Source organism: Panthera uncia, chromosome C2, assembly GCF_023721935.1.
Source record: "Panthera uncia isolate 11264 chromosome C2, Puncia_PCG_1.0, whole genome shotgun sequence".
Classification (NCBI taxonomy): Eukaryota; Metazoa; Chordata; class Mammalia; order Carnivora; family Felidae; genus Panthera; species Panthera uncia.
In genome coordinates this window covers 124014067-124039684 of record NC_064810.1, presented here as the reverse complement: position 1 = coordinate 124039684, position 25618 = coordinate 124014067, and the positions used below count along the sequence as shown (strand labels likewise).

Here is a 25618-nt window from a genome sequence, read left to right as displayed (position 1 = left end):
CCCCTTGGCTACTTCCATCTTAACTCCCTTTTGTTTAGAAGGAGTCTCCCATTATGGGATTCTTGATGCCAAATGGGTTAGATCCTTCTCAGGCTGGGGTGTAAGCATGTTACTTAGTCTCTGACAATCTGATGCATTCCCAGTCAAAACTATGAATGTGGGAGTAATGCAAAAATACATGACAATATAGAAACTATTCACAGTGGTGGTATGGCCTTGAGAATCCAGGGGCAGTGGCAGCAAGGCCTGGCAACAGTGGTTTTAGGTCAGTATCCTAACCAGACTGTTCTTGTGGCATGAGCTTCTCCGTGTTTTCCTGCTTCTCAATTCACTTGATTTTTTACTTTTTTTTTCCAGCTTCCTTTGACAATTTCCTCCTTCCAATAATTAATTTTCTTCTTCATATATCCAGAACCAATTTCCATCTACACTATCCGTCCCATCTATACTGTACTCTCCTCCCAAACTAGAGTCTCTAGGATTACCATTTATTAAGCACCTAATACATACCTGCCACTGTGATAGGCACTTTACATATGCTATCAAACTTAATTTAATTCTTCCAAGTATTCTATAGTGTCAGTGTTATTATTGCCATTTATAAATATGACAATTAGAGCTCAGAGATTGATTTTCCTGGTTACACTGCTTGTGAGTGTCACTTGGCATTCAGTTTTGATGGCATCAAGCATGTTCTTACATTGCACCAGAAATGCTTCACCAAGTTTTAAATTACTGCAGTACTTCTTTCTAGGGCTTCTTACAGCCTATGACCATTTGACTCTGTAAGTGAAGACTACATCAGCATTTACTTAATCCCTTCCCTTTCCTCCTTCCTTGCTTTCTTTCTCTCTTACCCTCCCTCCTGTTCTCTGTCCTTCCTTCTCGACAAAATAACAAACCATGTGTGATGGCAGAGAGTACATAGTGGCAATCAGTTCTCTTGCTGACCTTCCTTAGACTGCATTGCAATCTAAGATGTTTCCTCCCAAGCTTCCTTCCTTCTTCCTCTCATTCATTCAGGGCACACTTGCATTAATTATAAGGTTGAAATCTGGGGGGAATTGGATGGTATGAACTATACCTTGATGATACTCATTACTTTTGATGTTCCCCAGTAAGCGTGCCTCAAACGTCAACAACACCTTCAGAAAACAAGGTTCCCCAAGCCCCATGAGAAAGAAGGTGCCTCTAGTGATGGAGATGAGGGTCAGATCATTTCATTTTTCAAGAGAAACTGGAGTAGGGAGAAACACAATTCATTCAGTGATCGAATATCTTTCATATATCAGGACCCATTGGGCAGTGGAAACATAGAAATATGAATTATAAAATCCTCTAAATTTTTTTTAGCATTTATTTATTTTTGAGACAGAGAATGAACAGGGGAGGGGCAGAGAGAGAGGGAGACACATAATCAGAAGCAGGCTCCAGGCTCTGAGCCATCAGCCCAGAGCCCGATGCGGGGCTCGAACTCACGGACGGCAAGATTGTGACCTGAGCTGAAGTTGGACGCTTAACCGACTGAGCCACCCAGGCACCCCTAAAATCCTTCCTCTAAAGAAGCTCATAATCCAGTAGAGTCATATCTAGTTAATTTTTCCAGTTCTAGATGTTAATTGTAATTGCTTTAGAACAGCATAATTCATACCAAGTGTTTAAAATCATCTATTGTAATAGAAATGATTGTGAAATTAGTATAATCCATAGAGACTTTTAGAATTGTAGCAGGAATTATGAAAGAAAAAGAAGTTAGGAGGCAAAGGCACTCATTAAAAGAAACATTTATTAATCTAGTATCATGACTCTTAGACTTTTTAAGTAGTTGGAAGAGGGCTAGGAAGGACGAGGGTGAGAGAAAAAGGAAGAGTCCTTGTTGTATCATGGCTTCATTTTAGCTTAAATGTAATATACAATATCTAGAATGCAAAATCCAGTATCCAGAAATGTAGAGAATCACTAAGACTCTTTTGGTTGAGAAGAGAAAGGGCATCCTCAAGGGTGGTAGAATCACTATATTCGAAAGGCAATAATGGAACTGTCCTTGTGAGCTCAAAGACTCTTTGAATCTCCATCCCTTTTCATACCTTTAACCATTGCAGCTAGTGTACCCAGTGTTTCACTGTTCTGAACACATACATCCAAACCTCAGTATAGCTATAAACTATAACGTGAGTGGGAAGGGTGAGGTCAGCAAAACGTGAACAAGCAATTTTAATGCAACATATTAAGCAAGGACTCATAGAAGTAGGGACAAACTGTGGGAAAAAGAGAAGAGTGCACAACTTTTGTGGGATTAAAAGCTGTTGGGTATCAGAAGGAAGTGAACTAATACCTCAAGAAAAGCCAGGAAGGTGAAGAGTATTCTTGGAGAAAGTGAAGGATATCTAGTGGGTCAGGTACAGAGGTTGGAGAAGACCTCCAAGGAAGTACTGAACTGGTGGAGGAGAGAATAAGGAAGCAACTGGTGGCCTAAGGGGCAGAACTATGCTTCACAGGTCTGAAAAAGGTGGGAGACTGAGAGGGGGAAGTAGAGAAGGGGCAGATTGCTGAGCAGAGGACAGGGGAAAAGGAGAAGCTAAGAGGCAGGAGCAGGGAACTGCTTAGGGAAGAGGAATCACTAAAGTTCTGTTGGTTGAGAAAGACAGGGACCTTTAGATAGAGGGACCAGGGCAGCATGTTCAGTGATGGCAGGAGCAACACAAATGATTCTAGCCAGACCAAAGTTTCCAAAGTGAAATTTGCCGATGGGACAGTAGGGAAGCACTTTCTGCAATCCAGGTAGCCAGAGAAAGTGTAAAGCTCTCTTATATAGATAGCACCCATACAAGGTAGAAATTGATGAGAGCCATAAATGAGCAGGGGGTGGGGTGGGGAGCAGATGTGAGTTTAGAGAAAAGAGAAGTTGCTTATAAGGGGAAATAGCGGAAGAGGTGATGTTTAGAATTGGATACATTAGATTTGGATACACAGAGATGGGGTTGAAGAGAACAGCAAGAAATAGCAAGAATTATCAGTGATTTAGTATAGTGTAGTGAATTGTGTCCCCCCCCCCCAAGAAGACATATTTAAATCCCTAATCCCTGGTGCCTGTGAATGTGACCTTAATAGGATAGAGTTTTGCACATGTCATCAAGTTAATGATCTCAAAATAAAGTCATCCTGGATTTGGGGTGGGCCCTAAATCCAATGAATGGTGTCCTAACCAGAAAAAAAAAAAAGGAGAGGGAGATCACAGACATGGAGATAAACGGAAGAAGGGTGTGTGAAGATGGACGAGAGATTGGAGTTCCTCAGCCCCATGTTAAGGAACACCAGGAACCTCTGGAAGCTGGAAAAGGCAAGAAAGTATTCTCCTCTAGAGACTTTGAAGGGAGAGTGGCCTTGCCAACCTTTGATGTTGGATTTCTGGCCTCTTTCTAGAACTGTGAGAATAAACTTTGGTTGTTTTAAGGCACCAATTTTGTGGTTATTTGTTGCAGCAGTTCTAGGAAATTAATATAACTGGTATGATTTTTGTGACTTCTGCCAGCAACCGATGGTGTCTCTGACTAAAGTCAGAGTTATCTAAAAGAAGGGTTGGGCCTTCACATGGTGATCATGATGGAAATTCAAGTGTTTGAGAGACAGGAGTGTTAGAGTAGGCAGAGTTTAAATACCTACACAGAAGGAACCAAAGTGTTATATTGAGGGCATGGACCAGGTGCAGTGTGAAGAAAGGGTTTGGGAACAGTAGGAGGAACGGAGGTGGTTGAGAAAAGTGCCTGGTTCCAGCTCTTAGAAGTGGAGCAATTTTTAGGGATTACAAGGTCCAGTGTGTTGGTGGCTAAAGTGGAACAGAGTTGAAGGCCTTTCATGTTGAGAAAGCTGAGGAATTCTGAGGCCAGGGAGCCAGGGCATATCAGCATGATGGCTGAATGGACTCTTTAAGAATGGTGGTGGACATGCATCTTTTCCTGCCCTAGGACGTCCATGCTCTAGTTCTAATACTTTCAGACTCAGATGCAGGCTTATGCCATTAACCCTCCTGCTCTCCCTTTCTCAGACCTTTGGACTCTGACTAAATTGCAACGCAGGCTTTCATGGTTCTCCATCTTTTTTAAAAAATAAAACCATCTGATCTTTAATATTCATTGATATATATGAAAAACATGCAATAAACTATAAATATTACAGAGCACTTTTTATTGAGGTATAACTGACATACAATGTTAATTTCAGGGGTACAACATAATAATTTGATATTTGTATATATTGCAAAATGATCACTATAACAAGCCTGGTCACCATACATAGTTACATTTTTTTCTTGTGATGAGATTTTTAAGCTTTACTCTCCTAGCAAGTTTCATTAATACAATGTGGTATTATTAACCACAGTCACCATGCTGTACATTTCATCCCCATGAGTTACTTATTTTATAACTGGAAATTTTTACCTTTTGACCCTCTTTGCCAATTTCACTGACTCCCCACCCCCCCACCTCTGGCAACCACCAATCCATTCTCTGTATCTATGAGCTTGGTTTTATTCTTTCCTTTTTCTTTCTTTCTTTTTCTTTCTTTCTTTCTTTCTTTCTTTCTTTCTTTCTTTCTAGATTTCACATATAAGTTAAATCACACTGTATTTGTCTTTCTCTGTTTAATTTATTTCACTTTATGCCCTAAAGATCCATCCATGTTGTCACAAATGGCAAGATTTCATTCTTTCTCATGGCTGAATATTTTGATATTATATCTCATAACTTCTTTAGCTATTCATCTGTCAGTGGACACTTAGGTTGTTTCCATGTCTTGGCTATTATAAATAATGCTTCAATGAACATGGGGGTGCATATGACTTCTTGAGTTAGTATTTTTATTTTCTTTGGATAAATTCCCAGACATGGAATTGCTGGATCATATGGTAGATCAATTTTTAATTTTTTTTTGAGGATTCTCCATACTGTTTTCCATAGTGGCTGCACCAAATTACCCTCCCACCATCAGTACACAAGGGTATTTCACATCCTTACCAACACTTGTTACCTCTTATCTTTTTGAAATTAACCATTTTAACAGGTGTGAGATGATACCTCATTATGATTTGGATTTGCATTTCCCTGATAATTAGTGATGTTGAGCATCTTTTCTTGTACCTTTTAGTTATCTGTTTGTCTTCTTTGGAAAAATGTCTATTCAAATCTTCTGCCCATTTTTATTTTATGTTTTTGGCAATTTTTAAATTATTTATTTGAGAGAGAGAGGGAGGGAGAGAGAAAAAGGGGTAGATGAAATCCCAGCGTGGAGCTGGACATGGGACCCCATGCCATGACCCTGGGACCATGACCTGAGCTGAAATCAAGAGTTGGATGCTCAACTGACTGAGCCACCCAGGTGACCTGGTTCTGTCCATTTTTAAATAAGATTGATTTTTTTTACTGAATTGTATGAATTCTTGATATATTTTGAATATTAGCCTTTTATTAGCTATATGATTTGCAAATATTTTCTCCCACTTAGTGGGTTGCTTTTTCATTTTGTTGATGTCCTTTGCCACACAGAAGACTTTTAGTTTGATGTAGTTCCACTTACTTTTGCTTTTGTTGTCTTTACATTTGGCATCAAATCAAAAAATCATCACCAAGGCCTATGCCAAAAGCTTACTGCTTATGTTTTTTTCCTAGGAGTTTTATGATTTTTGGGTCTTATATTCAAGTATTTAATCCATTTTTAGTAAATTTTTGTGTATGCTATTTGGTAGTCGTCCCAGTTTCATTCTTTTGCATGTGGCTGTATAATTTTCCCAACACCATTTATTGAAGACATTGTCCTTTTACCATTGTATATTCTTGGATCCTTTGTCATAAATTAATTGATCATATGTGTGTGGGTTTACTTCTAGGCACTCTGTGTTTCTTCCAATACCATACTGTTTTGATTACTATAACTTTGTAATATAGTTTGAAATCAAGGAGTGTGATGCCTCCAGCTTTTTTCTTCTTTCTCAAGAGTGCTTTGGCTACTTGGGTTTTTTCGTGGTTCTATACAAATTTAGTATTTTTTAATTGTATTTCTATGAAAAATGCCATTGGAATTTTGATACAGATTGCATTGAATCTACATACTGCTTTGGGTAGTATGGACACATTAAGTATTAATTCTTCCAACCCATGAGCTTGGAATCTCTGTCCACTTATTATGTCTTCTCCAACCTTACATTAACCTCTTACAGTTTGAAGTACACAGGTCCTTTATCTTGGTTAAAATTATTTTCAGATATTTTATTCTTTTGATGCAATTGTAAATGGGATTGTTTTCTTAGTTTCTGATAGCTCATTGTTAGTGTATAGAAACACAGTGGACGTTTGTATATTGATTTTATCCTGCAACTTTGCTGAGTTTATTAGTTCTAATGTTTTTCATTAGAGTCTTTAGGGGTTTCTCTATATAATTTCATGTCATCTGCAAATAGTGACAGTTTTATTTCTTTCTTTCCGATTTCAGTGCCTCTTGCATATTTATTTTTTTCTTGCCTACTTGCTCTGGTCCATCTTTCAGATAGCAGAATGCATGACTTCTTAGCCTCCATAACAACATGAGCCAATTCTTACAATAAATCTCTTCATACATATATCTACATATATCCTAATGGTTCTCTTTCTCTGGAGACCCCTGAATAATACAGCAGGAGAGAGGAGGAAAGTGAGCCTTATGTGGAAATCACAGGAGAAGGGAGAGGGGTGTGTGTTGTGGAGGTCAGAAAATGCTGAAAGGTGGCACCAACAGATGGCAAAAACTTCAAAGAAAGAACAGCTCAACAATGGTGGAAGAATGGCCTGGAAGTGCCTCTGGGAAAAGGTACAGAAGAGCTCTGCTCATTTCCCACAGAGCTCAGGGAGTCAGAAAAGATGAGGATTTTGGTGTGTGGTGTGGGAAAAACAGTTTCCAGTTCTTAATAATTACAGTTTCTTTAAAAAAAAATTTAAATGTTTATTTATTTTTGAAGGAGAGAGAGACAGGGCATGAGAGGGGGAGGGGCAGAGAGAGAGGGAGCCACAGAATCCGAAGCAGGCTCCAGGCTCTGAGCTGTCAACACAGAGCCCGACGTGGGGCTTGAACCCAGAGCCGTGAGATCATGACCTGAGCCAAAGTCGGATGCCCAAACAACTGAGCCACCCAAACGCCCAATAATACAGTTTTAACTGAAATTTAAAGACAGGGTTCTTATGACCCAATCTTAGCAGTCCAAGGCACGCAGCCTAGAAAAAAAAAAAAGTAACTAAAGCATTTCATTTTTTTTTTCATTAAAAAATAAAACACTAAGGAGAGAAGTACATTCATAAGGCATAAGAAACATCTTAAAAATCCTCTCTTCTCATACGGATGGCAGCTCCTCTCCAAAATTTCCTCTCACACCCTTTTACTTTCAACCACCTCAAACTTGCTAAGGTGACAAGACACCCGGATTGCATTAAGAGTAATTGACTGATCTGAAATTAATTGCTGCATTTGTACTGAGGCCACACCTCTCATGGGCTGCTACCAGCCAAGCACGGGCAGGAATATTTTGGCTCTAGGACTCCTTGACAGCCTTGCTGAACTTTCCTTAAATGTGCACAGTAGTCTAAGGAGCTCCTAATCACCTTTTTTCCTTCCCTTTCTCCTTGGCTGGGGTTCAGACTTGTACTGCAATCTGATAGTTCTCCCAGCCTCTCCCAGCTGCTGCCCCATTTTCTCTCACAGGTCGTTCCCCTAATTGATTTCTTGCACATTTAATTCCTTTCTTGGCAGCTGCTTCTCAGAAGATCTGGATAACACGCTCACCCAAATATGTGTGACCTTTTCCAAATTTACTCCTTCCTTCCATTTCACCCATCTTCACTGACAGTGATCACTGACTAGGATAGAACAGCTAGGTCAGGGTGACTTCTGTTTCAAAATGGAGAAATAATGCAAGCAAGGAGGACTAGGGGCAGGAAAACAGCTCGGAGTATGCTAGGATTCCAGAGGGAAATTACCAGGTAGTTCAACCCTCCTTCTACCCCACCTCCACCCATCCTAGGCTGGGAATTCCATCCGAGGTAAAGAATAACAGTATAGATCTATAGGACTGTATATATAATACCCATGGTAGGGCACTAAAACAGTGAGGAGGAAGAATGAGAGGAGGGGAAAGGGAAAGTGGAGAGAGAGGGAAAAATTGGGTTCAGTCTAACAGTTATTTATGGACTGGGCTTTCTGCTAACCACTGGTTATTGAAAGTTAAATAAGAAAAACTTCCTTGCTTTCCTGAGGGACTGATACTTTCCCTAACCCAGGCAGAAGGGAGATCAGAGTACTGCCTTGAGGAGATGATACCTGAGCAGAGCCTGGAAGGATGCATAGGTGTAGGAAAAAACCTCTTGAGCCACATGCAATTGCCTTTCTGCTAGCTCAATTCAATTCTGCAAATACATTCTGAAGGCTTCCTATGTACAGGGCCTTGTTCTAGGTGCAGGGGCTACAGTGGTGAGCAAGCCAGCCACAGTTTATGCCCTCTGACTTGGGAATCTAGCTGAGAAATGAGCTAACCAATCTTACCACAGTGTGAGATGTGCCACTGGAGAGGGATCTGCAAAACACGTTAGAACAAGAGTCTCATGGCCCCCAGCCCAAATGAACTCCCAATTTCTGAACATGGCAAAATTCTTCATACTTTAACTCTGTTATTGCTTTGCAGTCTCATTTACCACCATTCCCAAAAAGTGGATGGTAGAACCGTATGGGAATCTTTATATGCTACATGCAGTTACATTTCAGAGCTACTCTTCTTGACACATCCAGCCTTGCCCAAATTCTCCCCTGTGCTACCAGGCAGATCCTTTGTCTCTCTCTCCAGGTTGATGAGGTTCTTAAAGCAGGGACCCAGATGCCGGGCCAACAACATCTACTATGGGGTCAGGCACATGCAGGTAGGCTTTGTCCAGTCACACAACCTCAGACTTTGGACTCTCAGCTTCCTTGCATGCTAGGTGAACAATTCCTACTCCAGGAAATATGAAAAACACTGGTGGTTAGTTCTTGGCACATAGTAGGTGCTCAAAAAGATTTGCTGAATTGAATTAACATCAAAGTCCCAACCCAGAATTTGGACTTTATGAAGGCTCTAGCTGTGAGCTGGAGCTTGGAGGGTTTAATGATCAATTTTAGTAGTTTTCTGTAGCTAAGAATGCAAAATAGACACCTTGCACTTTGCCTTAAAGAGCTGCTTGTTAGCTGGGGAAACAGATGGACAAGCTCCTAAGAGTTCAGTTCTAAATTCCTAGAGGAGTAGTTCTCAAAATCTAGCAAGCGTCAAAATCACCTAGAGGTCGTCTGGTGAAACAGATTGCTGGCTGCTCCCTCAGAATTTAATTCAGTTGGTCTGGGGCGAAGTATGAGAATTTGAAAGTCTGCATTTCCCACTTGTTCCCACTGCTGGGCCCACATTTTGAAAACTACCCACTAGAGGTTAAGTGCGGCACATAGTTGGTCTGTGTGTCTGAATCCTGGTTCCACCACATCTTTAGTGTTGGCTCTTGATCAAATCACTCTACCTCTCTGTGCTTCATTTGCCTCATCTGTGAAATCAGGATAATAAGCTAATGCACGTGAGTGCTTTAAGCCACACCTGGCAGTGTTTAATACATGTTGGTTAGCTCCTATTACCTACTCATTTTCTGGAGGTGGTGGGACGACCAAATTCGAGGTCAAGGTAGCCAGAAAAGAGCAAGGATTAAATCCATCTTCTGTGCAGCAAGAAAGGCACCAGATCTGAGGACAGTACTATCCTTCTCAGGATGATGTCCCAGAGCGGTAGGGAGTCTCAAGCTCTCAGGCTTTTCTCCTAAGCGTGCTGTGACGTCCAGCCCATAGGCTCTCTACGTCCCACCCATGCTGCGCAGGCGCAGAACCCGATGCCCACGCTTGACGCAGAAGCGTACTCAGGCACAGCGGCTGGGAGCTCGCCGCGGAGCAAAGATGGCGGTGGCAATGCGCGTGGTGGCGGCTGGAGCAAGACTCAGCGTTGTGGTGGGCGGTCTCCGCGGTGCTGTCCGCAGCCTGTGTAGCCAGCCCGTCTCGGTTAACGAGCGCATCGAAAACAAGCGCAGCGCCGCGTTGCTGGGAGGAGGCCAGCGTCGCATCGACGCACAGCATAAACGAGTGAGTCCTAGGGGGACCCGACCATCCCCCTGGCGTTCGCAACCTATTACAGAGTTGCCGGCTCGCGGCGCCCCAGTCCTTTCAGCCAATCCGCGCGATGCCGAGGAGGGGCGGGGACGAGAAGGTTCACCTTGAGAACCTGTAGCCTTTCACCAAATGGCAGGTAAAACGAGAATAAGCACCTTTGTGCCTCATTGCCCTGTGCTTTACTTCTGGATTTTTAGTCGCAGCTGCTCGGCCCCAGACAACTCACCATTTAACTTCTATAAACTTTTGGACCAGTTAATCGCTAGGAGTCAGTTTATTGAAAGGAGAAAATAGTATTTTCCCCCTCACAATCTTATTGGTAGAGCTACAGAAGCGATGACGGGCACTTAATAAAAAAACGAAACAAAACAAAAATTCTGCGTGTTCTTCTCATGCCCGGAGGAAGGGTGGTAGGTAGTATTCGGTTCTTGCTCCATCATGGTAACAGGAAAATCGAAGCATATGGTGGGGGAAGAAACTTGGGCAAACTCTCACATTAATCTGGGGTGGGTTGAGCTCCCGGATCTTGTGGGAACTTCTGCCTCCTCAATGCTGGCTGAACGCCTTTAAGATCTCAGCATGCATAGACATGCTGGGTAGGAAAAGCACGACGCGCGACGGAGGCAGGGAGGTTTTTGAGGCCTGAATTACAGCTGGCCTTCAGAGATAAGCTGGGTGACCATTTATCAGCAGGAGAAACTGAGGCCCAGATGGGTGACCAGGGACTTGGAAGTAGGCTCACGCGGTGCGTCACTGACATGTGTGTGAAACTGGACCTTTGTGCTGGGTGAGTTAAATAACCGGGAAGATGCAAAGTGAAATTCTTAGCGGTGAAGGGCACCGAGGCACATGTCAAGCCTGGGGGTGGTGACTGGGGTGGAAGGCTGGGGGTCTTCAGTGAGGAAATTCGAACTAGTTCTTGATTGAATTCTAGGTGTTGATTTAGATGGAAATCCCCATTTGACAAGAACATGAAGGTGACCATTCCTTTTTGACAAGTTACTTAATCCTGAGGAGTCAGTTTATTCTAAACAGAAGATAGTAATAATTCTTAACTCTTGGGAGCAAGATGTATATTTGGTTGTGTGTGGTGCCAGGAGTGCTTTCCCTTCCTCCCCTGGGGTGGCTCTGTCTGGGTTGAAGGAATTTTTACATCATACTTTGGAAAGGCCTGGCAGTGCTCCTGTGCACGCTTTGTATTGGGGCCCATTGCTGAATTCTCCCTGGAACATCACCCCACCTCTTCGCTAGGTGGACCCTACTGGGTTTTGATGCAGGCTCCAGAAACTATTTTTCTTTTGCCAGAGCTGACTTAGGAGGCTGACTTGATTTAAATCCCCCACTCCACCCCCTTTTCAGCAATTTTTGGATGACTTCCATAGGATAGATTTCCAGAAACGGAATCACTGGGTCAAAAGATAGGAATATTTTGAACACTCTAATATATGTTGCTAAATTGCTTTCTGGAAAACTTACTCCACACAACAGTGTATACACTTGTCTGTTTTAAAACGACCTCACTGGCTTTGGCTGCTTTATTATGGGGGGAAAAAAGAGCCAACTTGAGGTTTTTCCCTGGGGTGGAGAGAGGGCAGAGGACAGTAGGCCTGGGTGTTTGGCTTAGTCTAAGGGCTTGAGAGTCCAAGCAACAGAGGCTCTTGATAAGTTGAAGGTTCCAACCTCCTCTCCAAGAAGCAATTTTTCACTCCTCTCACATGAGCTCTTTACCACTCTGTTTAACTCCTTTTCATCTCAGGCACTACCTGCTGTGGGGTTGTTGCCATATTATAGTATCACTGTCAGGTGTGGGGTTTCTAAGCCGAGCCCCAATGTAGGATAGTAGGAGAAGCCATAGAAGAGGCAGAAGAACCAGGAAGTAGTCCTGAAAGTGTCTTTGGGGTTGGACACTAGTGAGGTGAGTTTGTGTGGGGTTCCCTAGAAGAAACTTGTGAATGTGGGGGTGTAGCCTTAGGCCCTTCAGTAAGCCTGATTTAGTTTTCCACCTCCTACTTTTCCATTCTTCTTTTTATTACTCCTTAGGTCTCCAGTAAATGTTTGTGTAACTAGTTATCTTGTTCCAGGGTCAGGCTCTCCTTACCCCCACTTCTCTCCATCTTTTCCTCTTCCCACTTCCTTATTTACCCTCCACAGTTGGTAGCTCCTGGAGTAGCCTGTCTGCCCTGATTTACTTACTGGCTGATATCTACTGATAACACCAGTGTTTTGGGTGGGTTGATGGAATAGAGGCTTTCATGTGAGGTGAAGGGGCAAAACCTGTCTTCGTGGCCCACTCACAAGCACTCCTTGCTTACTGACCTTCTCTATGATGACATGACTGAATGGTTTTTGTTGTATTTTAGGGAAAGCTGACTGCCAGAGAGCGGATCAGCCTCTTGCTGGACCCTGGCAGTTTTGTTGAGAGCGACATGTTTGTGGAACACAGATGTGCAGATTTTGGAATGGCTGCTGATAAGAATAAGGTATCTTTTTACAATGGTGGTGTGAGCCTCTAAGTTGCACTGTCTAGCCGTGGCCCTGCTGACCTACTCATTAGCCTAATAATGAAGGCCATCTGGAACTCAAGGTACATTTAATAGTTTTCAAGTTAGAGGGCTGAAACTGTAAGAGTGCCTCTGAAGAAGTACTATTGGGCCTCCAGATTCCCCCAGTTACCTTTGCAGATGAAGGAATGGAATGGGACTGTTCATACCTTGTGCAGTGTGACTATGGCCCAGTTTCCAGGTCTCTGGTTGTGGGTTCAGAGTTCTCGCAGGTATGGAGTGACAAACTTAGAAGGAAAGGCGAAAATGTCTTGGTTGTGTTCTGGTCCATCTAGGCACCAGAGACCCCTAAAGCAGGACCACTTGCCTCTTTTGACACTTTGACTTTATGGAGTTTTTAAAGTCAGAGTCACTGACACTTTTTTTAATTGGATGTTCTCCATGGTATGCAGAGTTCTCTGGATTCATTTTTGATCAGTTTTCTTCAGGTCTGTATATATGCTGTTATTCACCAAAGATTTGTGAATTTGGCATCGCATCAGCTGGCTCCGTTTGAGTCATTATGGGCTACACAATATTCCAGGATTCCAAGCAAAATGATGGGTTTTCCCTAAGGCTTGGAGGTGGGGTGTGTGGCTTTCTAGAGTTGCCATGTGTCATTATATGCCCTTCTCCTTCCTGTGGCATTTGGTAGCAGTGGCCCTAGGGGGAGTCTTGATTATTTTACTGTTAAGAAGGAAGATGAGGCCTAACTATAGTGTCCGTTACTTCTGTTGATGAACCAGTAGCCTAGTGCTTGCTATTGCAGAGCTGAGAAGGGGAAGGGGAGATTCCTTCATGTTCTTGGTTCATATTGAATTTTAAGAAATTTAGGGTGGGTTATTTTATTTTTTTGGTCTTTCATTCGGGCATAATTGTCAAATTCATTAAAAGATGTATTTGGCTTTTTTAACTTTTATTTTTCTGTTTTTCTGGTAGTTTCCTGGAGACAGTGTGGTCACTGGACGGGGCCGAATCAATGGAAGATTGGTTTATGTCTTCAGTCAGGTATTTAATAACTCGAATAGGCCGAGCTTTCCTGGAGGGCAGAGCCAGGACCAACTATGTGAGAAGAAAGTCTTGAGGAATGAAAACTTGCCTGTAGTGGGGGCAGAAGAGGGATATACTTTGTTTTTCAGTGCATGTGTCCAGAATATTCTACCATAGTATGTGTTTTTCTCAGAATCCTGAGTCTGTTTTAGGGATAATCACAGGGCAGTAATCATGTAAAAAGTCCCAGGAACCAGGAGTTTATTCTAAGTGAATGAGATGTTTCTTGGTGGGTTGGGTGTGTGCCTGGAGGGCATCCATGTCCTGGGCAATGTGTGGGCCTAAGAGAGTGCTGTGAATGCAGCCTGGGTGGAAGGGACTTGAGTCTCAGGAACATAGGCCCCTCAGTTTTGGGCTTCATGAAACTATTCAAACAAGTTTTGTTAGGCTTCATAAGGACAGATACAGTTTCTTCACACTGAAACCATAGGAAAATATAGTAGGCAGAATAGCTCCCAAAGATGTCCAACTCCTAATTCTCAAAACCTGTGACTATATTACCTTACATGGCAAAGGGGAATTAAGCTGCAGATGGAATTAGTGTCACTGATTAGCTGGCCTTAAAATAAAGTAGGCTGGGTTACCCAGGTGGACACATATAAACACAAGGGTCCTTAAAAGAAGGAGAGGCAGAAGAGGAGGTCGGAAGAATGTGCTGGGAAGGGCTTCACCTGCCATTGGTGTCTAAGAAGATGGAGGAAGGAGGTCATGAGCAAAGGAATGCATTTGGTCGCCAGAACAGGGAAAAGGCAAGAAAACAGATTCTCCCTTGGAGCCTCCAGAAAGACATCTAATCATGCTAACCTTGAGAGTAGCTCAGTGAGGCCCATGTAAGACTTCTAAATTACAGAACTGTGAAGAGAATGAATTTGTGTTGTTTTAAACCACTGAATTTGTGGTAATTGTTACAGCAGCTAATAGTAAACTAACACTTTATTATTTTGGGTTTGATTACCACCCCTCTCCACCTCAAGACATGGAAGTATACGTATAATTCTAAATACTTAGTTCCTTTTACAGATCTAAAATTATAAAGCTTGTTAAATATTAAAATTATGGGTTCACTATTAAATAACTGATTAATTTTAAATGTACTTAGTACTCATTCACTTAATGAATTACCTTTGACATGTTTTAAAACTGTTATAAATGGGTCTACCAACTACTTAACTAGAAGAAATTATGAGAGCTAGGCAAAAACTTGTACAGAAAGAAAGATGCAAAAACATGTACAGAAGGAATTATTAATAAGATAGCTAGAACAAAGTAAGTTATTGTACTTTCTGGACTCAACCTTCTAACTTTTGAGCAAATACAAAATTCATTGAATTGATACTTTTGATTACTTCTTATGCCCATGGGGTAGGGTAGGATGAGGATTGGGGGCGAGGAGAGGGAGATGACTGAGCCAGAGTTCCTGCCCTGAAAAACCTAATCTCATTTTGTAGATAAATTGGGGCAGAACAGGAGATCTGTACAGATGAGGGCAAGAGTGATTCTGGGTAAGTGCTGTGGGCCCGGGACAGTGGACGATCACATTCAGCCTTGAGGAATGCTTTAGGGAAAATGGGGCATTTGAAATAAGCCCTGAAGGATACTTAGGGTAGGGAGTGATGAGCCAGTTTTTTGTACTGATCCCCAAAATGTTAATATCTGCAGTTGTTTTTTCTGGGGATCTTCTGCTTTTCTGTAGAAGCAGCCTTAGTCTCTTGACTGATAATTGTTCATAGGTATGTTCTGGGGGAGGACAATCTATTCTTGTATAGGTTCCTAATCTCAGATGTTTTTAGCCTCACCTTTGCTTTCTTTTGCCACTGGTGATTGTGAATCCAGAGTCCTTCTGGTGAAATTGCTTTAGAGAATAAATGTTTCCTCTTCTCAAGGTGAAGGAGAGGCCCTGTGGGGTCCAACTGCTCCTAACCCAGAGTTTTTATCAGTCTGTTCCCCTGCCCCCCCCCACCCCTTCCTATAGTTCCTGGCTTGTTCCATCCTTGTGGTTACTCCCCCTGCAGTATATAGGCTTCCATTTGCTCCAAGTCAGATATTCTTTTTGTGCTTTCAGTTCCCCTGAGTTTGTTGTTCACTCTCTCCTCTGCCATTGTTTCCTCTTCCTTTTTTGTCCTCCTGAGCTGACTCTGTTTTTAATTACTCGCTTTTTGAGGTGGCTTTAGAAAGGAGGTCCTTCCCACAAGAAGCCCTTTATATCAGAAGGTAATGAAATTCCATAAGCAAGAGGAAGCCGTGAGGGCTCTGATTGTCTTTTTTTTTTTTTTTTTAACCTCTCGTCAAAATGGCAAATATTTCTTTTTCTTTTTTTTTTTTTTTTAACGTTTATTTATTTTTGAGACAGAGGGAGACAGAGCATGAACGGGGGAGGGTCAGAGAGAGGGAGACACAGAATCTGAAACAGGCTCCAGGCTCTGAGCTGTCAGCACAGAGCCCGACGTGGGGCTCGAACTCACGGACCATGAGATCATGAGCTGAGCCGAAGTCGGACGCCCAACTGACTGAGCTACCCAGGAGCCCCAGAATGGCAAATATTTCTAGTAATAGAATTTCCTGCCTGACATCTATAGAATCTGATTTTTCAGGTTAATTCTGCATGAAAAGTTTTCCTTAGAGAGCTAGGATTCATTTTTGTAGAGCAAAGACTGTCTTTTGCTGTTGACAATACATGAATTCCCTCTAAGGTACAAATTACTCCATAGAATAGTGAATAAAAGACCATTCCTAATTTTTTGAACTCCTGAAAAGCCTTCAAAAACTTTTGACTAAGAGTTTTTCATTTTGTCTTCCTCCTGGCTTTTCATTCCTGGCTAGTGACTATATTTTATTTGTTGATTTGTTTTCTTTTTAGGATTTTACAGTTTTTGGAGGTAGTCTGTCTGGGGCACATGCCCAAAAGATCTGCAAAGTAAGTATTTAATCTTGAAAACCCAGTACTTTCATCAGTCACATAGTTCATATTAAATATTGGGGTGCAAGGCAATGAGCTGTGTATGTGGGGTGGGTGCAGACCCAAACATCCCTTTAGTCCAAGGCAGGAATTCTTCACATTTTTTGTATCATGGATCCCTTTGGCAACCTGGTAATGATTTACATGCATAAGATATGTAGGATTACAAAGAGTTAAAAAATATTAAAAAAAAAATTACAATTGTAATATTCATGCTTTTTATGTTTGTTTATTTTGAGAGGGAGGGAGGGAGGGAGAGAGAGAGAGAGAGAGAGAGGGAGAGAGAGAGAGAGAGAGAGAGAAAATCCCAAGCAGGCTCTGCACTGTCTGCACAGAGCCTGACATGGGGCTTGATCTCCCCAACTGTGAGATTATGACCTGAGCTGAAATCAAGACTTGGATGCTTAATCAACTGAGCCACCCAGGCACTCCTATTTGTAATCTGTGTGCTTTCAAATTTATCAAATAACAAGATTTAGCTGTGCATTTAAACCTCTATAGTTTCAAAGTAGGCATGAGTGAAAATGCTACTTCAAGATACCTGCAACTTTAGTGTGACATAAAAATATCCGTGGCTTCTATTAATAAAAAGTCACAGGTATTTCTCATAAAATAATGATTTTGTTTCCTGTGTTCATAATTAAAAGGTATGTTAAAGATCAGCTAGAGTTAATAAAGGTAAAGATTAAATTTTTTCCCATCCAAGCACTGCATGGACGAAATCTATTACAGACCCCTTGGGATTCTGAAGACTCCAGGTAAAGAGCCCATGATCTAGGTGGAGAGTCCAGGTACTAAAGGATAAAGAACAGTGCAAGGATTATATGATGGTATTTTAAAAAACACTGCTGGGGCACCTGGGTGGCTCAGTCTGTTGAGTGTCCAACTTTGGCTCAGGTCATGATCTCACAGTTTGCGGGTTCGGGTCCCGCATCAGGCTCTGTGCTGACCACTTGCTCAGAGCCTGGAGCCTGCTTCAGATTCTGTGTCTCCTTCTCTCTCTGCCCCTCCCCTGCTCATGCTTTGTCTCACTCTGTTTCTCAAAAATAAATAAATGTAAAAAAAAATTAAAAAAAAAACCTAAAAAACCCCCACTGCTAGTGATGAGATGCTCTGGAGATGAATAAAAGTATAGATCATACTTGGAGAAATGTGGAATTAAAGGTACGGTTGACTGTTAATAGTCAAGCAGTGCTTCCCTGTGTAATGGAAAACCTGGATTCTAGATGTGATCTTGTCATGTATTATTTCTGAAACCTTGGGCCGATCACTTAACTTTTAATCCTCTCTAATTTTTCTTTTCACTGCCTCTGTTATCAGGTTGAATGAGATAATGGAAGCGGAAGTACTTTGTGAACTGAAAAGGGTTCTTAGGAATGTTGCTTATTAAGCCCTCAACTACTGACCCATGAGGAAAATATGCCTTATTGCAAGTGAAATCAGGCTTGGGCCTGGCTCTGGTTAACAGATGGATCTACATGTACTTTCATAAAAATACTATTTTGTTATTGTGCTTAGTGTCAGTTCTTTCAAAAGAGTAAGGGGGGCAGGGGTAGGTGGTGACGCCTGACTGGCTCAGCCAGTAGAACATGTGACTCTTGATCTCAAGGTCATGAGATCTCAAGGTCATGAGTTCTCAAGGCCATGCCCAAGCCCTACGTTGGGCATGGAACCTGCTTGAAAAAAAAAAAGTTGGGAACAAAACTGGATACTGGAAAATATTATAGCCTGGGCCTGTGGCTCAGAAATGGTTGCTATGAGCAGTCTTATCCCCTGCTGGTGGGAAGTGCTTTGGCTTTTGGATGCCTGAAGGGCATGAATCAGCCCTTAAAATTTTGGTTCTGTTTTCCATGGAGGTACCTAATCATCATGGGGAATGAAGCCAGTGTTAATGATTCCTGTTTTGAGAAGTGTAATTAGGAGTGCCCAAATGGCTCACTTGGTTAAACATCCAACTCTTGATTGCAGCTCAGGTCATGATCTCATGGCTCATGAGATTGAGTCCTGCATCGTGCTCTGTGCTGACAGTGTGGAGCCTACTTGGGATTCTCTCTCTTCTCTCTCTGCCCCTCTCCCTATTCACATGCACGTGCTCTCCTCTCTCTCTCTCTCTCTCTCTCAGAATGAGCATTTAAAAAGAAAAGTGCACTTGGAACATTTTCCAGAAAACACCATGGTACTTTATAAATTGTTTTTGATAAAAGGATCAGTTGTCTCATAAAAGATTGCTTTGCTGTCTCAGATCATGGACCAGGCCGTGACAGTGGGGGCTCCAGTGATTGGACTGAATGACTCTGGGGGAGCACGGATCCAAGAGGGAGTAGAGTCTTTGGCTGGCTATGCAGACATTTTTCTGGTAAGAAACCTGTTAATAGCATTTACAGAATAAAATAATACAAGGCTTAATTTCTAAGCTGTGCCCTGGTTAGAGCTTTCACATCCCTATTCCTTGTTATCTACCTTGTGTCTGTTCTGTGGCTTCTTCCTGTGTCATTGGGGAAGGCATGGAAGGTGTACAAAAAGCAAGAGAGTAGGTGGAGAGGGTTTACTTTTTTTTTTATCACAGAGGGCAACTCTTAGGGGAAAACAAAATTAAAGATCACTTATAGGGGAAATCACCTAATTATTTTTCTCAAAAGCAAGGGACATGGAATATTATGAAAGTTTAAAATGAATTGATTTGCTAGAATTAGGAATTAAAAAAATAGTATTTTATTTTGTTTAAAACACAATATCATCATATGAAGTTCAAGTTGTAGTACAAAGAAGAAAAATCAGCCAAATCCCACTATTCAGAAACATTTGATGAACAGTATATCAGATCTTTCTGCTTACTTACAAACTAAAATTACAAAGAAAGAAATGAAAAACACAAAAGTAGATTAGATGTATTACTTGAAGTAGGAAGTATGTTATAAGAAGGTAAAGGAGGTTGGGGTAAGGGAGAGAGATACTGCCAGATGGAAACTTGAGGAAAGGGAGAGGTCTGTATTTCTGGGGAGGGGAGGAAATAGGGAGAAGGCAGGAAAGAGACAGGCAGACATTGTTTCTAATCAGGCCAGCTGTTCTTGTCATCTCCCTGGCCTGCAGGCTTATGAATGTTTTATCCCTGGCTACTGCCCTTTGTGATCCATCAGAAAAATGTGTATTTGTGTAAGCTGCTCTGCTAGTTGTGGGAATACACATGTTCGTTGAGAAGCCACTTTGTGAACCTACTTTTTAATCTTTAATCTTGAGCTCTAGGAATAACCTACTGGGGAGAATTAGCACTTTGGGTGGCATAGTCAGAACAGTTTAGGCCTGGAAAATCTCCTTTGCCCCCTAACCTGGTAGTCATGCCTGTGTTGGAAATGAAGGAAAGAAAGCATGGCCATAAGAGAAGTGGCAGTAAATCCCCACATTTTAGAGGTTATCAGGGTTTTAGAATATCTCCTAGTCTAACCCATCTTTGTGAGTATAGGCTGCAAGTTGTGTTGTGTTTTCTTTTCAGGAGATAGGCTTCAGTGACTTTAATAAATTATTTACTAATGCTGCTTGTCATTTCTACAGCTCCAGCCACTTCCTGCTACTGTACTGTTTAAAATTTTTTTTGTAATTTTTATAAAATTTCAAATTTTACCTAAAAATTCCAAAAACAGTTCAAGGAACTCCCTGTATGCCCTTTACCCAGATTCACCACTTGTTTACATTTTGCCCATTTGCTCTATCATTTCTCTCATAAGTATATATTTGCAGGTTATATTTCTCTGAAACATTTGAGAATAAACTGGAGATTGTACCTCCTTTAGCCCTTAAAGCCTTCATTGTGTGTTTCCTGAGAACAAGGACATTCTGTGATAAAATGAGTACAGTAATAGAAATCAGGAAATTTAATATGAATTCATCAATATTTTTATCTATGGCAATTCAGATTTCATCAAGTGATCCTAATAAAGCCTATGGTAGCTGTTCTCCTGTACCCCTATGCCCCATCCAGTCCAGGATTAAGTACTGTCTTTAGTTGTCTTACCTATTTAATTTCCTTTAATTTGGGACAGTTTTTCTTTTTCCTCTATGACCTTAACATTTTTTTGGAAGTTTTATAAGAGGTATAATTTACAAACCCTAAAATCCATCCATTGTAAGCATGTAACTCTGAAAAGAACAGATACTACACTTGATCTTAGCCAAAAGGCTGAGAAGCAATGTAAGCATGTAATTCAGTGACTTGTTGAATTCCAGTAAAATTAACAACAGTATTAGTTTCAGGTGTATAATGTAGTGATTTAACAGTGCCATACATTACTCAGTGCTCCTTATTGATAAGTGAACTTTTTTTTAAGTTTATTTATTTTGAGAGAGAGTAAAAGTGCAAGTGGGGGGGGGGGGTGGAGACAGGGGGGCAGAGGATCTGAAGCGGGCTCTGCCTTGACAGCAGAAAGCCCGATGTGGGGCTCGAACTCATGAACCATGAGATCATGACCTGAGCCAAAGTCAGACACTTAACTGAGTTGAACCACCCAGGTACCCCACAATAAGTGAACTCTTAATCCCTTTCACCTATTTCACCCATCTCCCTCCCCCAGCTCCTTTCTGGTAACCATCAGTTCTGTATACTTAAGAGTCTTTTTTGTCTTTTTCTTTTGTTCATTTTTATTTACTTATTTATTTATTTAAAAAAAATTTTTTTTTAACGTTTATTTATTTTTGAGACCGAGAGAGACAGAGCATGAATGGGGGAGGGCCAGAGAGAGAGGGAGACACAGAATCTGAAGCAGGCTCCAGGCTCTGAGCTGTCAGTACAGAGCCTGACGCGGGGCTGGAACTCACAGAGCGTGAAATCATGACCTGAGTCGAAGTCGGACACTTAACCGACTGAGCCACCCATGCGCCCCCATTTTTTTTTTTTTTTTAAGTTTGTTTATTTTTGAGAGAGAGAGAGACAGAGCTGAGTGGAGGAGGGACAGAGAGACAGGGAGACACAGGATCTGAAGCAGGCTACAGGCTCTGAGCTCTCAGCACAGAACCCAACACGGGGCTTGAACTCATGAACTGCAAGATCATGACCTGAGCTGAAGTCAGACGCTTAACTGACTGAGTCACCCAGGCACCCTGCGCTTGTTTTGTTTCTTAAGCTCCACATATGAGTGAAATCACATGGTATTTGTCTTTCTCTGACTTCTTTCACTTAGCATTATACTCTAGTTCCATCCATGTTGTTGCAAATGGCAAGATTTTATTCTTTTTTTATGGCTGAGTAATATTCCTGTGTTTGTGTGTGTGTATCACTTTTATCCATTCATCTATTGATGGACACTTGGGTTGCTTCTCTAATATGGCTATTGTAAATAATGCTCCAGTAAACATAGGGGTGCATATATCCCTTGGAATTAGAATTAGTGTTTTGTATTCTTTGGGTAAATAACCAGCAGAGCAATTACTGGATCATAGGGTAATTTTGTTTTTAATTTTTTTTTGAGGAACCTCCATACTGTCTTCCACAGCGGCTGCACAAGTTTGCATTTCCACCAGTGGTGCATGAAGGTGCTTTTCTCTTCGTGTCCTTGCCAACACTTATTGTTGTGTTTTTGATTTTTGCCACCTCACAGGTGTGAGGTGGTATCTCATTATGGTTTTGATTTGCAGTTCCATGATAATAAGTGATGTTGAGCATCTTTTCATGTGCCTGTTGGCTAAGGATGTCTTCTTTGGAGAAATATCTGTTCATGTCTTCTGCCCAGTTTTTGACTGGATTATTTGTTTTTGGAATGTTAAGCTATATCAGTTCTTTATATATTTTGGGCACTAACCCTTTATCAGATACATTATTTGCAAATATTTTCTCTCATTCAGTAGGTTGTTTATAGTTTCATTGATTTGTTTCTTTCACTCTGCAGAAACTTTTTTATTTTGATGAAGTCCCAATAGTTTATTTTTGCTTTTGTTTCCCTTAGGAGACCTATCTAGAAGAATGTTGCTATGGTCACTATCAGAGAAATTACTGCCTGTGCTCTCTTCTAGGACTTTATTATTATTTTTTATATATTTCTTAATGTTTATTCATTATTTATTGATGAGCAGGGAGGGGCAGAGAGAGAGGGAGACACAGAACCCTCCAGACTCTGGCTGTAAGCACAGGGCCTGACATGGGGCTCAAAATCACAAACTGTGAAATCATGACCTGAGCCAAAGTTGGACACTTAACTGACTGAGCCACCCAGGTGCCCCCTCTTCTAGGACTTAAATGGTTTTAGGTCTTTTTTTTTTTTTTTTTTAATGCTTTATTTATTTTGAGAGAGCATAATCAGGGTGGGCCAGAGAGAGAGAGAGAGAGAGAGAGTGAGAGAGAATCCTAAGCAGACTCTGCCCTGTGAGGGTAGAGCCAGATGTGGGGCTTGATCCCATGAACCTGTGAGATCATGATCTAAGCCAAAATCAAGACTCAGACACTTAACTGACTGAGCCACCCAGGCACCCCTAATGGTATCAGGTCTTACATTTAGGTCTTTAATCCATTTTGAGTTCATTTTTTGTGTGTGGTGAAAGTGGTCCAGTTTCATTTTTTGGCATATAGCTGTCCAGTTTTCCCAACACCATTTGTTGAAGAGACTGTCTTTTTCCCATTGCATATTCTTGCCCCCTTTGTTGAAGATTAATTGACTATATAATTGTGGGTTGATTTCTGGACTTTCTAATGTGTTCATTGATCTAAGTATTTTTGTGCCAGTATCCTATTGTTTTGTTTACTACAGCTTTGTAATAAAACTTGAAATCTGGGATTGTTATACCTCCAGTTTTGTTTTTCTTTTTTATTGCGTTGGTTACTCAGGATTTGAGTGGTTCCATACAATTTAGGATTATTCTAATTCTGAATTACTGTTGGTATTTTGATAGGGATTACATTAAATCTATAGACTGCTTTGGGTAGTATGGACATTTTAACAATTTTTCTCAGTCCATGAACATAGTATATATTTCCATTTGTATTGTTTTCAGTTTTGTTTTTTTTTTTTACCAGCATTTTATAGTTTTCACAGTACAAGTGTTCCACCTCATTGCTATTTTATTCTTTTTGGTGCAATTGTAAATGTGACTATTTTCTTAATTTCTCTTTCTGTTACTTCCATTATAAGTGTATAGAAAAATGCAGTGGGTTTCTGATGCTGATTTTGTATCCTGTGACCTTATTGAGATCATTTATCAGTTCTAGTAGTTTTTTGGTGGAGTCTTTATAGGGTTTTCTGTATATAGTATCCTGTCATATGCAAGACTCAGACACTTAACTGACTGAGCCACCCAGGCACCCCTAATGGTATCAGGTCTTACATTTTCTTCTTCCTTACCAATTCGGATGCCTCATTTTTGTTGTCTGATTGCTGTGGCTGTTTTGTATGCTGTATTGAATAAGAGGGGTGAGAGTGGACATCCTTGTCTTGTTCCTGACCTTAGGGGAAAAGCTCTCGATTTTTCATCATTGAGTATAATGTTAGTCCTGGGTTTTCATATATGTCCTTTATTATGTTGAGGTATGTTCTCTCTGACCCTATTTGTAGAAGTGTTTTTTTTTTTAATTTTTTTTTTAATGTTTATTTTTGAGAGAGAGACAGAGTGTGAATGGGGGAGGAGCAGAGAGAGAGGGAGGCACAGAATCCGAAGCAGGCTCCAGGCTCTGAGCTGTCAGCACAGAGCCTGATGTGGGGCTTGAACTCACAAACTGCGAGATCATGACCTGAGCTGAAATTGGACACTTACCGACTGAGCCACCCAGCCAACAAGGTGCCCCTTGTTGTTTTTAATCATGGATGGATGTTGTACTTTGTCAAATGTTTACTTCTGCATCTTTTGAAATCATGTGGTTTTTATTCTTTCTCTTACTGACCTTATGTGTATCATGTTGATTTTGCAAATACTGAATCACCGTTGCAATCCAGGAGTAAATCCCATCGATGGTGGTGAATGATTTTTTTAAATGTATTGTTAGACTTGGTTTGCCACTATTTTGTTGAGGATTTTTGCATCTGTATTCATCAGAAATATTAGTCTGTAGTTCTTTTTGTTGTAGCATCTTGGTTTTGGTATCAGGGTAATGCCTCATAGACTGATTTTTGGAAGCTTTTCTTCTTCTATTTTTTGCAATAGTTTGAGAAGAATGGTTATTAACTCTTCTTTAAATGTTTGGCAGAATTCACCCATGAAGCAGTCTGGTGCTGGACTTTTGTTTCTTGGGAGTTTTTTGATTACTGATTTAATTGCATTGCTGGTGATTGGTCTGTGCAAATCTTCTATTTTTTCCTTGTTCAGTTTGGGAGGTTAAATTTCTAGGAATTTTCCACTTCTAGGTTGTCCAGTTGGTTGGCATATAATTTTTCATAATATTCTGTTACAATTATTTGTATATCTGTGGTGTTATTTCTCCTTTTTCATTTTTTTTTATTAGAAAAAATTTTTTTAATATTTATTTTTGAGAGACAGAGATAGCATGAGAGGGAGAGGGGCAGAGAGAGAGGGAGACAGAATCTGGAGCAGTCTCTAGGCTCTGTCAGCACAGAGCCTGACACGGGGCTCGAACTCACAAACTGCAAGATCATGACCTGAGCCCAAGCAAGTCACTTAACTGACTGAGCCACACAACCATCCCTCTCCTTTTTCATCTCTGATTTTTGAGTCCTCTCTTTTTTTTGATGAGTCTGGCTAAAGGTTTATTAATTTTGTTGATCTTTTCAAAGAACTAGTTCCTGGTTTCATCGATCTGTTCTATTGGTTTTTTTAGTTTCTATTTCACTTATTTCTGCGCTACTCTTTAATTCCTTCTGCTGGTTTTGGGTTTGGTTCTTTTTATAGCTCCTTTAGGTGTAAGGTTAGGTTGCATATTGGAGATTTTTATTTTTGCGGTAGGCCTCTA

General features: G+C 41.1%; 1 protein-coding gene and 1 pseudogene across 1 annotated transcript in view; one reads left to right on the top strand and one right to left on the bottom strand.

Moving 5' to 3' along the window:
- Positions 1–9781: 9781 nt before the first annotated feature.
- PCCB (propionyl-CoA carboxylase subunit beta) overlaps positions 9782–25618 on the top strand; it is a 93126-nt gene continuing 77289 nt past the window's right edge. Inside the window, exons 1-5 of the mRNA XM_049628791.1 lie at positions 9782–10164; positions 12552–12671; positions 13671–13739; positions 16639–16695; positions 18980–19093. Of these exons, the coding sequence (XP_049484748.1) occupies positions 9895–10164; positions 12552–12671; positions 13671–13739; positions 16639–16695; positions 18980–19093 (630 nt within the window). The 5' untranslated portion in view covers positions 9782–9894. The remainder of the gene's footprint in view (positions 10165–12551; positions 12672–13670; positions 13740–16638; positions 16696–18979; positions 19094–25618) is intronic.
- LOC125922273 (uncharacterized) lies at positions 20821–20923 on the bottom strand (annotated as a pseudogene).